General features: G+C 68.7%; 2 protein-coding genes across 6 annotated transcripts in view; one reads left to right on the top strand and one right to left on the bottom strand.

Moving 5' to 3' along the window:
• SBNO2 (strawberry notch homolog 2) overlaps positions 1-6,733 on the top strand; it is a 47,000-nt gene extending 40,267 nt beyond the window's left edge. For all 4 annotated transcript variants that reach the window (XM_045989878.1, XM_045989880.1, XM_045989881.1 and 1 more), the window contains 15 exons: positions 470-661; positions 909-1,078; positions 1,657-1,788; positions 2,290-2,425; positions 2,507-2,619; positions 2,717-2,788; positions 2,880-2,988; positions 3,200-3,274; positions 3,381-3,524; positions 4,382-4,476; positions 4,555-4,644; positions 4,753-4,881; positions 5,017-5,093; positions 5,237-5,427; positions 5,538-6,733. In XM_045989878.1, coding sequence (XP_045845834.1) covers positions 470-661; positions 909-1,078; positions 1,657-1,788; positions 2,290-2,425; positions 2,507-2,619; positions 2,717-2,788; positions 2,880-2,988; positions 3,200-3,274; positions 3,381-3,524; positions 4,382-4,476; positions 4,555-4,644; positions 4,753-4,881; positions 5,017-5,093; positions 5,237-5,427; positions 5,538-5,992 — 2,180 coding nt within the window. In that variant the 3' untranslated portion in view covers positions 5,993-6,733. The remainder of the gene's footprint in view (positions 1-469; positions 662-908; positions 1,079-1,656; positions 1,789-2,289; positions 2,426-2,506; positions 2,620-2,716; positions 2,789-2,879; positions 2,989-3,199; positions 3,275-3,380; positions 3,525-4,381; positions 4,477-4,554; positions 4,645-4,752; positions 4,882-5,016; positions 5,094-5,236; positions 5,428-5,537) is intronic.
• A 1,284-nt stretch (positions 6,734-8,017) lies between these two features.
• On the bottom strand, positions 8,018-10,366 carry GPX4 (glutathione peroxidase 4). 2 transcript variants are annotated; one of them, XM_045991266.1, is made up of 7 exons: positions 10,225-10,366; positions 9,248-9,342; positions 9,020-9,164; positions 8,775-8,926; positions 8,634-8,658; positions 8,341-8,400; positions 8,018-8,262 (listed from the first exon to the last, which is right to left on the bottom strand). In XM_045991266.1, exons 1-7 carry the CDS (start codon positions 10,306-10,308, stop codon positions 8,230-8,232), a joined length of 594 nt encoding a protein of 197 aa, XP_045847222.1. In that variant the 5' UTR covers positions 10,309-10,366; the 3' UTR covers positions 8,018-8,229. The 2 variants fall into 2 exon arrangements, with proteins under 2 accessions (XP_045847222.1, XP_045847221.1); XM_045991265.1 differs by lacking the exon at positions 10,225-10,366 and adding an exon at positions 9,612-9,854.
• Between the last annotated feature and the right edge of the window lie 2,464 nt (positions 10,367-12,830).

The raw sequence follows: 12,830 nt of genomic DNA, 5'->3' as shown, positions 1-12,830 counted from the left end.
GGCATCAGCTCATCATGGGTCATGAGGCTCAGAGAGGGCAAGCAGCTCACCTGAGGTCACAGAGCCAGACCAGGGGGCCCCAGCTCCCCTCACCTCCAGGACCGGCCTGTGGGGCACCCTGGACCGTGGCAGTGCACAGAAGGGGCCTGGACCGCCATCCTCCTGGGCCCGGGACATGTTTTCTGGCCAGCCGGCCCAGGCTTGCCTTGGGAGGTCAGGCGTGCGGCCTCCTGAGACCACAGCTCGGGATAAGCTGAAGCGTCAGGAGAGGGACAGGACGCGAAAGCTGCCCCTTTATGCCCTGCCCGGGCCCACGGCAGGACCCCAGACAGCAGCCCAGAGCTGGCCGGACGAGGGGCTCAGGCCGCTCGTGTCCCAGCGCATGTGCCTGGCCCCGGGCAGCCCCCTTGCCCATGTGCGGAATCGTGGGGAGCCGGGCCCCTCGGCGAGCCTGGTTCTCGGTGTGCAGGGCGGCCGCGGGGCCGCGGGGCCAAGGTCCCCAGGCTGGTGTGCGAGGCGGCGGGCGTGATCCGCATCAGTGACGACAGCAGCACGGAGTCGGACGCCGGCCCAGACAGCGACTCGCACTCCTCCCCGGAGTCCGTGCTGGACGACGACGTGGTCATCTTGGACACCGTCGGGCTGCCAGCTGACGACCGCGGTGAGGCCCGCGGCCTGGCGTTCGCCGCTTTCCAGATCGGGGGAGCCGGGCTCGGAGAACTGTCGGGGCCGCGCTGCCGGTCAGAGGCCGAGCGGGCTCACGCCAGCCATTTGGGGGAACGGAGAGCGCTGGACCCCAACCCCTGCTGTGCCCACCCCCCGGGGGCCCCCTCGTCCACCTCCGCGAGTGGGGCTATGGGCGGGGAGGGGCGGCTGGCTGGTACCCCCCTGACCCTCCGGCCCTGCAGGACCCCTGTGCCCCCTGCAGCGGGACCCTCACGGCCCCTGCGTCCTGGAGCGTGTGGAGCAGCTGAAGCAGGACCTGCTGGCCAAGGTGCGGGCGCTGGGCCGGGAGCTGCCCATGAACACCCTGGACGAGCTCATCGACCAGCTCGGGGGCCCCGAGCGCGTGGCCGAGGTGAGCCCCGCCTGCACGCAGGCTCTGAGGCCCCTGGTGGTTCCCCCACGTCCGCACCCAGCGCAGTGAGGGGGGCTTGGGGTGGCACCCGAGCTCCAGCATCCATCGTCCAGCCCACGAGGCTGGGGGTGCCTGTTGAGGACCCTTGTCGCTCGGCCGCGGGTGCCCCTGCTCCCCAGCCCAGCTCTGTATCCCCTTCCCCACACGATCTTCTCTGCCCCTGGGCCTCTGGGGGCACTCTCAGGTCTGTCCCCCTGTGGCCCCCCGTGGCCCCTCCCTGTTTCCTCCATCTGCACAACTGTACCCCTTCCTGGGATGTCCTGGGCTGAAACCCGGGTCTGTTTTCACCTCAGGCAGCCGTTTTACAGAGCAGACTTAAGGTGGAATGAAGGTCCCGGGTCTGCCCCGTGGGCGGCTAGCGCCCGGGGCGGGGGCTGCCTGGGCCCAGGGTCTGTGGCACCCCACAGCACACACTGAGGAGACGCGGGGCACAGGCGGGGCGGCAGGGGACGCACGCAGGGACCAGTCCTTGCCCGGCCCCCCCCCGCTGACCGCCGTTCTCTCCCCCCCAACCCCAGATGACTGGCAGGAAGGGCCGCGTGGTGTCCAGGCCTGACGGGACCGTGGCCTTTGAGTCTCGGGCAGAGCAAGGGCTCTCCATCGACCACGTGAACCTCAGGGAGAAGGAGCGCTTCATGAGTGGGGAGAAGGTGGGGGCTGTGGGGATGGGGCCTCTGGGCCCAGGGCATGGGCTGTGTCCACAGGTGCTCCCGGGCTCCTCCTGGTGTCGGGGGGACCCTGTGAGGTCCCGGGGGCCCCAGGAGCTGCAGGGTTCCTGAGGGGCCGACCCCAGGACCACAGAGCCCTGCAGCCTCTGCTGGGTCCGTGTGTATCGTGCACACGCGCGTGTGCGCCTGAGCAGGGCCCCTGTAGGTTTCCTGGCTGTCCCAGCCTTCAGGCACTGTCCCCTGTGCCGTCCCTGCCCCGTGGCCCACCCTTGAAAGTCCGTGTGGGAAAGCCGCTGTGGGCAGGGCAGGCTCCACTCGGTCCAGGGGCACCCAGGGGCCACGTGGCCCAGACCCCGCTCCCAGCCCACATGGGCTGCCCCACGGGCACACACATCAGGCCTCTGTATGGGTCGCCCTGAACAAGCCCCGGCGGGCCAGGCAAGGGGCACAGGACACAGACGTGTCCCATCCACATCCCGCCAGCTCGTGGCCATCATCTCCGAGGCCTCCAGCTCCGGCATCTCCCTCCAAGCCGACCGCCGCGTCCGGAACCAGCGGCGCCGGGTGCACGTGACGCTGGAGCTGCCGTGGAGCGCTGATCGCGCCATCCAGCAGTTCGGTGAGCCCCCGCCCGGCCCGGCCACTGCACCCGGGCACGCGCCCCTGCCCGCTGGCCCTGAGAACCCTCCTCTGCCTTCAGGCCGGACCCACAGGTCCAACCAGGTCTCTGCGCCCGAGTACGTCTTCCTCATCTCGGAGCTGGCCGGGGAGCGCAGGTTTGCCTCCATCGTCGCCAAGCGGCTAGAGAGCCTGGTGAGCGGGCGGGCGGGCTCCCCGAGGAAGGCCTGTAGCAGGACCCCGGGGCGGGGGTGGTGGGGGCAGCGCATGACGGCCTTCCCCGTCCGGGCAGGGGGCTCTGACCCATGGGGACCGGCGCGCCACGGAGTCCCGTGACCTGAGCAAGTACAACTTCGAAAACAAGGTACCTGGGGAGGGCCGGGGACGGCAGAGGGGTCCCTTGCCCAGGTCCAGCCTCTGAGCCAGGCCCTCCTGACCCTCACCCTCCCACCCAGTACGGCACCCGGGCGCTCACCTGCGTGCTCACCACCGTCCTGAGCCAGACTGAGAACAAGGTGCCACTGCCCCAGCCCTACCCCGGAGGAGATGCCGCTTTTTTCCGGGGTGAGCTGCGGGAGAGCGAGGGTCTCGGGTGGGGGGCAGCTTGGCCCTGAGCCGTTTGGGGCACTGGGATTGGTAGACTAGATCCATGCCCAGAGACCTCTCCCGCCCTGGCTTACCAAGGGGGTGCCGGTGGCAGGGAAGACCGGGGGCTGGCTGGGGAGGGTCCGGGCGGGGGCGGGGCGGCGCGCATTCGAGGCCCTGCCTTCCGCAGACATGAAGCAGGGCCTGCTGTCCGTCGGCATCGGGGGGCGAGAGTCCAGGTCCGGCTGTCTGGATGTGGAGAAGGGTGAGTCCTGTGCGCCGGCCCCCCAGCCCCAGCGGGAAGACCCCTGCCCCTCCCAGGCCAGGGCCCCTCCGGACGCGGCCTGAGCCCCTCCCCGCCTGCCCACCAGATTGCTCCATCACCAAGTTCCTGAACCGCATTCTGGGGCTGGAGGTGCACAAGCAGAACGCGCTCTTTCAGTACTTCTCCGACACCTTCGACCGCCTCATCGAGACGGACAAGAAGGAGGGCAAATACGACATGGGCATCCTGGGTGAGGGCCACAGCGGGGGCGGCGTCTCTCCCCGGCCAGGCAGAGCAGGGAATGGCCCCGGCAGTCCCTGGAACCCCCTAGCACCACACCCCTGCCATCCCCCGGAGAGACTGAGGCCAGCGGGGCCGGCGCACTGGCAGCACGCCACCGGGGGCCTTGGAGGAGCAGGACCCGGAGCGGCGTGGAGAGCCCAGGGAGACGAGGCGCTGAGCGCTGTCCTGTACTTGGGGGGCCACAGGGCCCCCTTCCCGGGTGTTCCGCAGGGACTGGAGCGTTTTATTTAGATGGGAGGCATGTATTGGCGGGCGTAGTGTGATGCTGGTAAGCCAGCACACGGGCTCTCATCACCCCCTGGGCCAGGCCCTCACCGAGAACAACGGGCCGTCTCTGACGTTCCACGTGGCCCTGGCGTTGAAAGCACACGCTCTTGGGACGTGAATGGCCGTGGCCGTGTGCCGGTAAAACTGTCGTAAACTCAGCGGCAGGTACAGTTGCTGACTCTTACATCAGCCGTCCCCCGACAGCCACGCAGAGCAGACTGTGTGTGGCCTGTAGTCCCACCGAGCGTGAGTGTCCAGCAGGACTCCACGCCACCACCGGAGGGGCCACTTGCCGTCCAGGGTGCCACGTAGGGTCGGGTCCAGGCCGTCTGTACTGGGGGAACCTCCACTGTGATCTGGCAGGCATCTCTGGGGTACCCCAGAACTTGGGACTGACCCCCCCCTAAATCCCAGAGCCCGGAGCCTGCCCAGCCACATGGGGCCTCGGGGCATGCTGGGATCCGTGGGGCTGGGACCCCCCCACCCTGGCAGGCAGGAGGGTCTCAGCCCGCTGTCCTCTCCACGCCCTCTCTGCAGACCTGGCTCCGGGCATCGACGAGATCTATGAGGAGAGCCAGCAGGTCTTCCTGGCCCCCGGACACCCACAGGACGGGCAGGTGGTCTTCTACAAGGTGAGGGCACCCGGAGCCGCCCAGCACTTGGAGTGCGGTCCCCACCGCGGCCGCCTCTGAGCGCACCTGCTCTTGCAGATCAGCGTGGACCGTGGCCTCAAGTGGGACGAGGTTTATGTCAGGTCGTTGGAGCTGACCGGCACCCATGACGGCTTCTACCTCTCGAAGGTGGGCGTCCGGGTGGCACGCAGGTCCCCAGGGGCAGGACCGCAGAGGAGGGGTGCGGGAGGGGGAGGGGCGGGGCCAGGAGCGCGGCCTCACGCCCGGCCCGCCCAGGTTCGCGGCAAGCCGAGCTGCCTCCTGGCGGAGCAGAACCGGGGCAAGCACTTCACGGTGTACAAGCCCAACGTGGGTCGGCAGAGCCAGCTGGAGACCTACGACAGCCTGTGCCGCAAGTTCCGCCGGGTACGCGCGGGGCGGCGGGGCAGGGGTGCGGGCCGGGGCGCCCTGCACCGGGCGGGGGGGTGGGGGACCGCCCTGCACTGGGGGGGCGCGGCCGGCCGGCCGGTGCTCGGGGCTCACGAGGCCGCGGGTCCCCAGGTGACGGCGGAGGAGGCCAGGGAGCACTGGGAGAACAGCTACGCCTTCTCGCTGACGCACTGCAGCCACGCGGCGTGGTGAGGGCCAGGGCGGGGCCGGGCGTTGTGCCCCCTCTACCCGGCAGCCGTGCGCGGGGCTGGGGCGGCGGGGGCCCGGGGGGCGGGGGCGGCGGGGCGGGGGCGGTGCTCCGGGTCTGAGCCCGCCCCCCCACCCCCCGCAGGAACCGCCCGTGCCGGCTGGTGCAGGAGGGCCGGGACTGCACGCAGGGCCTGCGGCTGCGCCATCACTACATGCTGTGCGGCGCCCTGCTGCGCGTGTGGGGCCGCATCGCCGCCGTCATGGCCGACGTCAGCAGCAGCAGCTACCTGCAGATCGTGCGCCTCAAGACCAAGGACAAGAAGAAGCAAGTCGGTGAGCGCGCGGGCACGCCGGGGGGGGCGGGGGCGGGGGCCGGGGGGCGCTGCCGCGGGCGGGGCGCGCTGACCCTCCGTCCCCCCAAACCGCCCCCCCCCCCGCCCCAGGCATCAAGATCCCCGAGGGCTGCGTGCGCCGCGTGCTGCAGGAGCTGCAGCTCATGGACGCGGACGTGAAGCGCAAGAACGCGCGAGGCCGGGGCTTCCCCGCGCCGCCGCCCGCCCTGCGCCCGCTCGCGCTGCCCTGCGGCCCCGGCGAGGTCCTGGACCTCACCTACAGCCCGCCGGCGCAGGCCTTCCCGCCGCCCTCGCCCTTTGCCTTCCCGCCCCCGGACCCCGTGCCGGCCCCCGGGGGCCTACCGCTGGGCGTCCCGGACAGCGCCGCGGACCCCGCGGCCCTGGCGCACCAGGGCCGCGACATCAACTTCAAGGAGGTGTTGGAAGACATGCTGCGCTCCCTCAACTCCGGGCCGGGCGCAGGGGCCGCAGGGGCGCCGGGGGGGGGCGGGGGCCCCGAGCGGCAGAGCGTCATCCAGTTCGGCCCCCCCTTTCCAAACTCCTAGACCCGCTAGGTGACCGGCAGCTGGTGTCCGAGAGGAAGCTTGCTTCTCTGCAATACTCAACGGCGGCCACAGGGACTCGGTCTGGTCTCCCGCCCCCGTGGGTGGTGCGCGGGGCCGTGGGCGCGAGGCCGAGCTGCCCTGCTGACTGCCAGGAAGGGGGTGCTGGGGTGCTCCCCCCTCCGGTTCCGGAGGCCTCCACAGCAGTGCCTTCCCTGCGGGTGGCTGGGCGGCCTCCTCCCGATGCTGCCTGCCCTTCCGGGCTCTCCGAGGCAGTGCAGGTCCCACTCAGGATGACTCGGGGTCTGGACTCGGAGTCTAGGCTCGGGCAGGGCCCAGGGGTGGGGGGCCCACCCTCCCTCTGCCTCTGTCCCCCCCCCACCAGGCCTAGGCAGGGGCTCCCCAACCCACCTCACCCCACCCACCTTACAGGGCCTGGTCTGACCAGAACCCCTGGAATCCACAAAACTGGGTGGCCCCAAGAGCTGGAAACTCAGGAAACCCCAGGTGCTCAGGGCCCTGCCTTCTCTGGGGGGCTCCATGGGACAGGCCCCCCCATTAATATATGCAATTCTTCCCCATCTTCTTTGCTCCCTAAATTATTGCCCGGCCACCTCTCCCAGGCCCCAGAATCTGCCGTGGAGCTGGCGGTGTGGACGGGCCCCCTGGTTTCTATGTATTTATAATGAGTTCAAATGTACATATGTAAAGAGATCTTTTTTAAATATATGTGCCTTTTCACTATTTCCCAGATGTTTGTCTGCTTCTCCAGCCTGCAGAGACGGTGGCCCCGGCGGGGGCTGGGGGGAGGCTGCAGGTCTCTTCCAGGAGCATTTAGCGGACGCCAATAGTGACCCCGCTCAGGGGTGGTGGATGGCACCCAGGCTGGGTGGGACCAGCCCACTCCTCTCCCAGACCCATGTGAGACCAAGGCCCAGCTGGAAGAGACAGGTCCCCACCCCAAAAGGCCATTGTCTACCGTCACCCTGTCACCAGCATGGCAGGCCAGCTGCTTCCGGACTAGCTGTGCCAAGCCTGTGGTGTCTTGGTTGGGACGCTGGTCACCTCCTGCGTGCTAGACACACAAACCCCACCGGGGACCTTCCTGGGGGTGCTCTGAGACCAGATCCTCTGACCACTGGTGTCCACAGCTGTGGCCCCTGCTTTGGCTTTCTTCCCAGGGTTGTCTCGGGGGTGTGGAGTAGCCCGGGCGCAGGAGAGCCCCAGAGCTGGAGGGCCCTGGAGCCGGGGCCTTCCTGGAAGCCACAGGAAGCACATGTGGGTCTGGTCTCCAGCCAGAATGTGCACAAGTGAGGAGCCCGGAGACCCCAGGGGAAGCAGCTCAGGGTGCCTGGGGCTCTCCTCCACCTGCTTATTCCAGTACTCCAGCCCCTCCCTCTGCCGCTGACCTTTACTGGAGGCAGTGGGAAAGGGGGTGGGGGGCAGTGTCAGTCGCTCTCCAGCCATGCCGTTCCCCCGAAGCAGGGACAGGGATCCATCCGAAGAGCCCCCTGAGCCCCAGGCCACCGCCCACCCCTGCTGGGCCAGTGAGGCTGGAGATGATGCCTCCCTGCCAGGGCCAGATGAGGCCCCGAGGGCAGGCCTGGGTGCACTGGCTGTGTCCAACAATGAGGCCAGTGTGCCCGGCGTGGCTCTGCGCCCGGACCAGCCTGGTGCTCAGCTGCAGGTGCCTGGCTTCCCAGTGGGCAGAGCCGCAAGGCCCAGCCAGTGCTGACCCTTCCCCTCTAGGCATGGAAGACCGGCCCCAAGCACGGCTCTAACAGCTGTCACCTAACAGGTTAACAGCCTGGGTCAGGAGTAACAGCCAGTAATTCCGATTATGTCCTGCCGGATCAGCTCTGCTGGCGCTCGGTGGGCGGGCCGCTCGGATTAGCACGGGGCAGCCCTCAGGGCCCAGAGTGCCCAGGAACTCAGAGCCCAGGACTTGGCCCTGAACCACAAGGGGCCCGGGCAGAAGGCGCCCTCCCACCGTTCACCCCCTCCAGGGAGGCAGGAACACACAGCAAGCCAAAGTGGATGTTTTATTCCCACAAGATAACCAGGGGGGTGGGGGGGGGCGCCAAGCCTCGAGCCAGGCCGAGGAACCTTCCTCCGGCGAGGGGTGCACGCCGGGTTCTCAGGTCTGCCCCACCAGCGGGCTGGTTTTCAGGCAGACCGTCATGGGTGCCGGGTGGAAGGCTCCGAGGGGCAGGGCTGTGGGGGGGCGCGGACTTGTGGAGCTACAGGTAGCACGGCAAGTCCTTCTCGATGACCTGCGCGGGCACAGGGGGTCAGGAGGGGCCTCTCCTCTCGGCCCCCACCCCCACCGGGCTCAGCGGAAAGGCACCTACCAGGGGCTCTTCCATGGGACCGTACCGCTTCACCACACAGCCGTTCTTGTCAATGAGGAACTGCCCAGAGAGACCACGTCATCGCCGGGCAACAGCCAGGGTGGGGGGGGGGGGGGTGGGCGGGGGTGGGGGCTTCCAGGGGCGCTGGGGGCAGGCAAGCAGCCCCCCCCACCTGCCACCCCCGCTGGGGCCCGGGCACTGAGCTGCAGCTGAGTAGACAGGGGCCCTGGGGACAGGAGCTGGCCCTGGGCGGGGTCCTGGCCTCCCACCCCCACCTCCCAACCTCCTCTTACCTTGGTGAAATTCCATTTGATGGCACTGGGAAAACAACGGGAAGTCACGCGGTATCCGGTGGCAAATGCCACAGGCCCGCCAAGCACCCCCGCCCCCTCCAGTCCCGAGGCTCCTCTCCCCTCCCCCAGCCTCCCACTCACTTTCCGAGGATGCCCCGCCCCTTGGGCTGGACTTTCATCCACTTCCACAGCGGGTGAGCGTCGTCCCCGTTCACACAGACTTTGCTGTACATATCGAACTTGACGTTATAGCCCGCGGCGAACTCTTTGATCTCCGCGTTGCTCCCTGGCTCCTGTGGCGAGCAGGGCGGGGGGCGTGAGTGGGGGCAGCCTGTGCTCCCCCGTCCCCTCCCCCACAGCGACACGGGGCGGCGCCAGCCACGCACCTGCCTCCCGAACTGGTTGCAAGGGAAGGCCAGGATCCGCAAACCGCACTCAGCGTATCGGGCGTGCAGGTCGACAAGCTGAGTATAGTTTACGTCTGTTTTGCCTCACTGCGAGGCCACGTTGGTGACGATGCACACGAAGCCCCTGGAGGCGAGAGGGGGCAGTCAGGCCAGCTCGGCGCCGCCAGCCTTTCCCCCGCCTCTCCCACGGGGCGCTCAGGGACCCACCGGTACTTGTCCAGGTTAACCGTGCGTCCGTCGATGTCCTTGGCGGAGAACTCGTGCATGGACTGAGCACAGCGCCAGTCGTCTCGGGACGCGCACTGCAGGGAAGGCAGGCGCATGAGCGGCGTGGGGACCTCGGGGCGCACAGCCCCGAGCCCCCTGCCACCTGGCCCACTCGCCGGCCTGGGGTCCCCGGAGGAAGGGCTCCCAGGCGGATGCGCGCCGAGAAAACCCAGCCCCCGGGGCAAGGTAAAACCGAGGACTCCTCCTCCGCAAGGGCGCCCTGTGCGCAGCAGCGCACACTGGAGAGAAGACGCTTGGGCCCGCGCCAGGTGCCCGGCGGCCGGGGTGGGGGACCCGCGCGCACCGGCTCTGGCCCCTCCACACTGCAGCCGCTATCCCAGGTCGCGAGCTCCGCCTGCCCCGGGCTCTGCAGACAGGACTCCTCCCGCTGGGGGCTCGCCCTCCTGCGTCCGCCAGCCCCAGCCTTCCGCCGCCGGGGGACTCGGCGCCGCCGTCGCTGCTGCCGCCGCCTGCCCGGCAAACGGCGGCGCCGCCCGCGGCGACCCGGGGACCTGGAGGCCGCGCGGCCCATGCCCGGCCGCGCCTGTGCCCAGAGGCCCGCGCCGCGGCACAAAGAGGCCGGTAGCCAGGGCGCCCGGCCGCCCGTCTGTGACGCCACCAAGCAGGCCCCGAGGCCGCGCCGGGCGGGGGAGGGGCGGGGTCGCCCCGCGGCGCGTGACCCGGTCCTTCCAGCCCACCGGGCGCCCTCCGCTCGCCGGGCCCCGGCCGGGGACGCCAGCGGCCGAGGGCGCCCAGCGCCCCCTGCCCCCCGCGGCCTCCACGCCGCCGGCCTCGCGCGCCCCGCAGGCGCCCAACGGGGGTCCCGGCCGCCCAAGCCCTGCTCCCGAACGGCCCCCACCCGAGCCCGCCGCGGTCCCGCGCGTCCGCCCAACGGCCCCTCGGCCCGCCGCGCTCACCATGGTGCTGGCCAGGCCGGACGCAGCCAGGGACCCGCACAGCAGCGCCGGCTTCAGCAGGCGACACAGGCGGCTGAGGTTCATCGCGGCGGCGGGGGCGCCGGAGGCAGCGGCTCCTCCCCTCGCCGAGCCCACCAATGGACGCGCGCCGGCGGGCCTCGCCTCCCCGCCCTGGGCCACGCCTATCAGGGCCGTCATTGGTCGGACGCGCGGGCAGGGCGGGTCCGTGGTGACGAAAGCCAATGGGAGGCCGGGGAGGAGGGGCGGGCGGGGGCGGGGCTGGGGCCGGGCGGCGGCTCCGCGGCCGTGGGCGACTGCGCATGCTCGCCGGCGTGGGGGCGGTGGGGTCCACGCGGGCGGCGCGTCGGTGGGTTTGGGACGGTTGTCCGGGTGGTTGACCGCAGCGCCGCGGGACGCCTGGCCGCCGGAGATACTACTGGGAACCCGTGGTGGGGGGTCGGGCTCGCAGAAAAACCGCTCCGGTCTTTGGACACTGGAGGTTTCCTTTAAAAAGTTAATAAGGTCACGCGGGGTCGGACTCCGGTGTCGCCGCGGGGGCGCCTCGCTCGGCCCGTGGCCCCGAGAAGGCCGGCGGCCGCCCAGCGGCGAGCGCCCGCCGTTGGAAGGGCCACGCGAGCCGGGGCCAGGACCAGGGGACCGTTAGCGAGGACGCGCAGGTGCGCGCGCGGCGGGCGGACACGCGCGGGGGCGGAGTCTGCGGCCCAGGGTGCGCGGCCGTCGGCAGGGCTCGACCTCTGCGCCTCCGACTTGTTTGCTCCGGGTTCTGGCGCCTGGCCAGGCCGGTGCCGTCAGCAGACCCGCGGGCTCCTGCGAACCGAGTCCAGGAATTCCTCAGCGGGCCCTGCGGCCCCACGCCCAGCGGAGAGTGGACTTTGACCTGCCGGGGCCGCGGGGGCGGACTCTGGGCCAGGGACAGCCCCTTCTCTGCCTCCCACCCAGGCCTGCCCAAGTGCGGGCCGAGTTTGGGGTGAAGGCAGCGGATTGGGAAAACCACTCCAGGGTCCGCTTCCCCATTCCTTGTCTGGCACAACCCTCCCGCCACTTGTGAGCGTCACCTCTTGGCGGGGAGCCGCATGGTCTCTGCTGGTCCCCCGCTACTTCTGCCTCCCTGGCACGACGGGATGGGTGCCCCTGCAGCACTGCTCTGAGTCATGGGAACTGTGCCCAGGCCTTGCCAGGTTCTCGGGGGCCCTTTCTCCTCTCTCTTCCTCATGTCCAGAGCCCCTTGCTGTCTCCACCTGCCACCCGTACCTGGGCCCTCTTGGGGGACCATCTGGGCCAGCCCTCCTTGGGCCCAGCCTCCGCCCCCCGAATCCAGGTTCCAACAATCCTGCCTAGTCCTCTTCCTCAGACTTGCCGGTCATTCCAAGAACCTAGACAGGTGCCCTATGTCCCATCGTGAAATCTGCTCCTAGCCCTCCTCCCCTCCACCTTCAGCCCCCTCTCTCCTTGGTGTCTATGTCCACATGTCCAACCCCTTTCCTCCTGCCAATCCCACCCTGTCCCAGGGTCACCAATCATGGCTGCTTGGGGAACCCCCCACCTGATCTGCAGGTCTGCTCAGACTCGCTGTTTGGTGGCCTTGTTGACCAACCCCCCCCCCCCAGCTTCTCCAACCCGCCGGAGGGCACCAGGCAACCTCCTGCTGGTCGGTGCCACCGTCGTTAACAGGTCCACTGGGAAGTGGGTGCCGCTCTTGTCCCTGTCCCCCAAGGTGGGGGAAGGGAGGCATTTAGGCAGAAAAAAGATTAAGTAATGTGCCTTGGTTCCCATGGCCACCATTGGCCACTGCTTCGGGGTCCGTGTCCTCCCGTCCTCTTGGCCTCTGAATCTTGGCAAGGTGTCAGGTCTGTCTGGTGACCTCACTCCGACTACAGTCTCCGAGGACTCCCACATGTCTGTCTCCCTTTGGACCTGGCCGCAGATTCCAGACTCATCCCACTGTCTCCTCCACATTTCTCCTTGGGTTGACAGAAAACTCGGTTTGGTTTTTTTTTTTTTTGTTTAAAGATTTTATTTATTTGACAGAAAAAGATTACAAGCAGGCAGAGAGGCAGGCGGGGGTGGGGGGGAGTAGGCTCCCTGAGCAGAGAGCCTGACACGAGGCTCGATCCCAGGACCCTGAGATCATGACCTGAGCCAAAGGCAGAGTCTTAACCCACTGAGCCACCCAGGCGCCCCTCATTTTTTTTTTTTTTTTAAGACTTTATCTATTTGACAGCGAGATCACAAGCAGGGCGAGAGGCAGAGGAAGGAGGCGGCTCCCCACTGAGCAGGGAACCCGATGCAGGACTCAATCCCAGCCCCTGGGATCATGACCTGAGCCAAAGACAGGCACTGAACCATCTGAGCCACCTATACACCCTTTTTCAAGTTTTAATTTTATTTTTAAAGATTTTATTTATTTGATAGAGAGTAGGCAGAGAGTAGAGAGTAGGCAGCGAGGCAGGCAGAGAGAGAGGAGGAAGCAGGCTCCCTACTGAGCAGAGAGCCCGACGTGGGGCTCGATCCCAGGACCCTGGGATCATGACCTGAGCTGAAGGCAAAGGCTTTAACCCATTGAGCCACCCTGGCGCCCCAATTTT

The sequence above is a fragment of the Meles meles genome, chromosome 20 (genome assembly GCF_922984935.1).
Source record: "Meles meles chromosome 20, mMelMel3.1 paternal haplotype, whole genome shotgun sequence".
Taxonomy (NCBI): domain Eukaryota; kingdom Metazoa; phylum Chordata; class Mammalia; order Carnivora; family Mustelidae; genus Meles; species Meles meles.
This window is presented reverse-complemented; position numbering and strand designations above follow the sequence as displayed.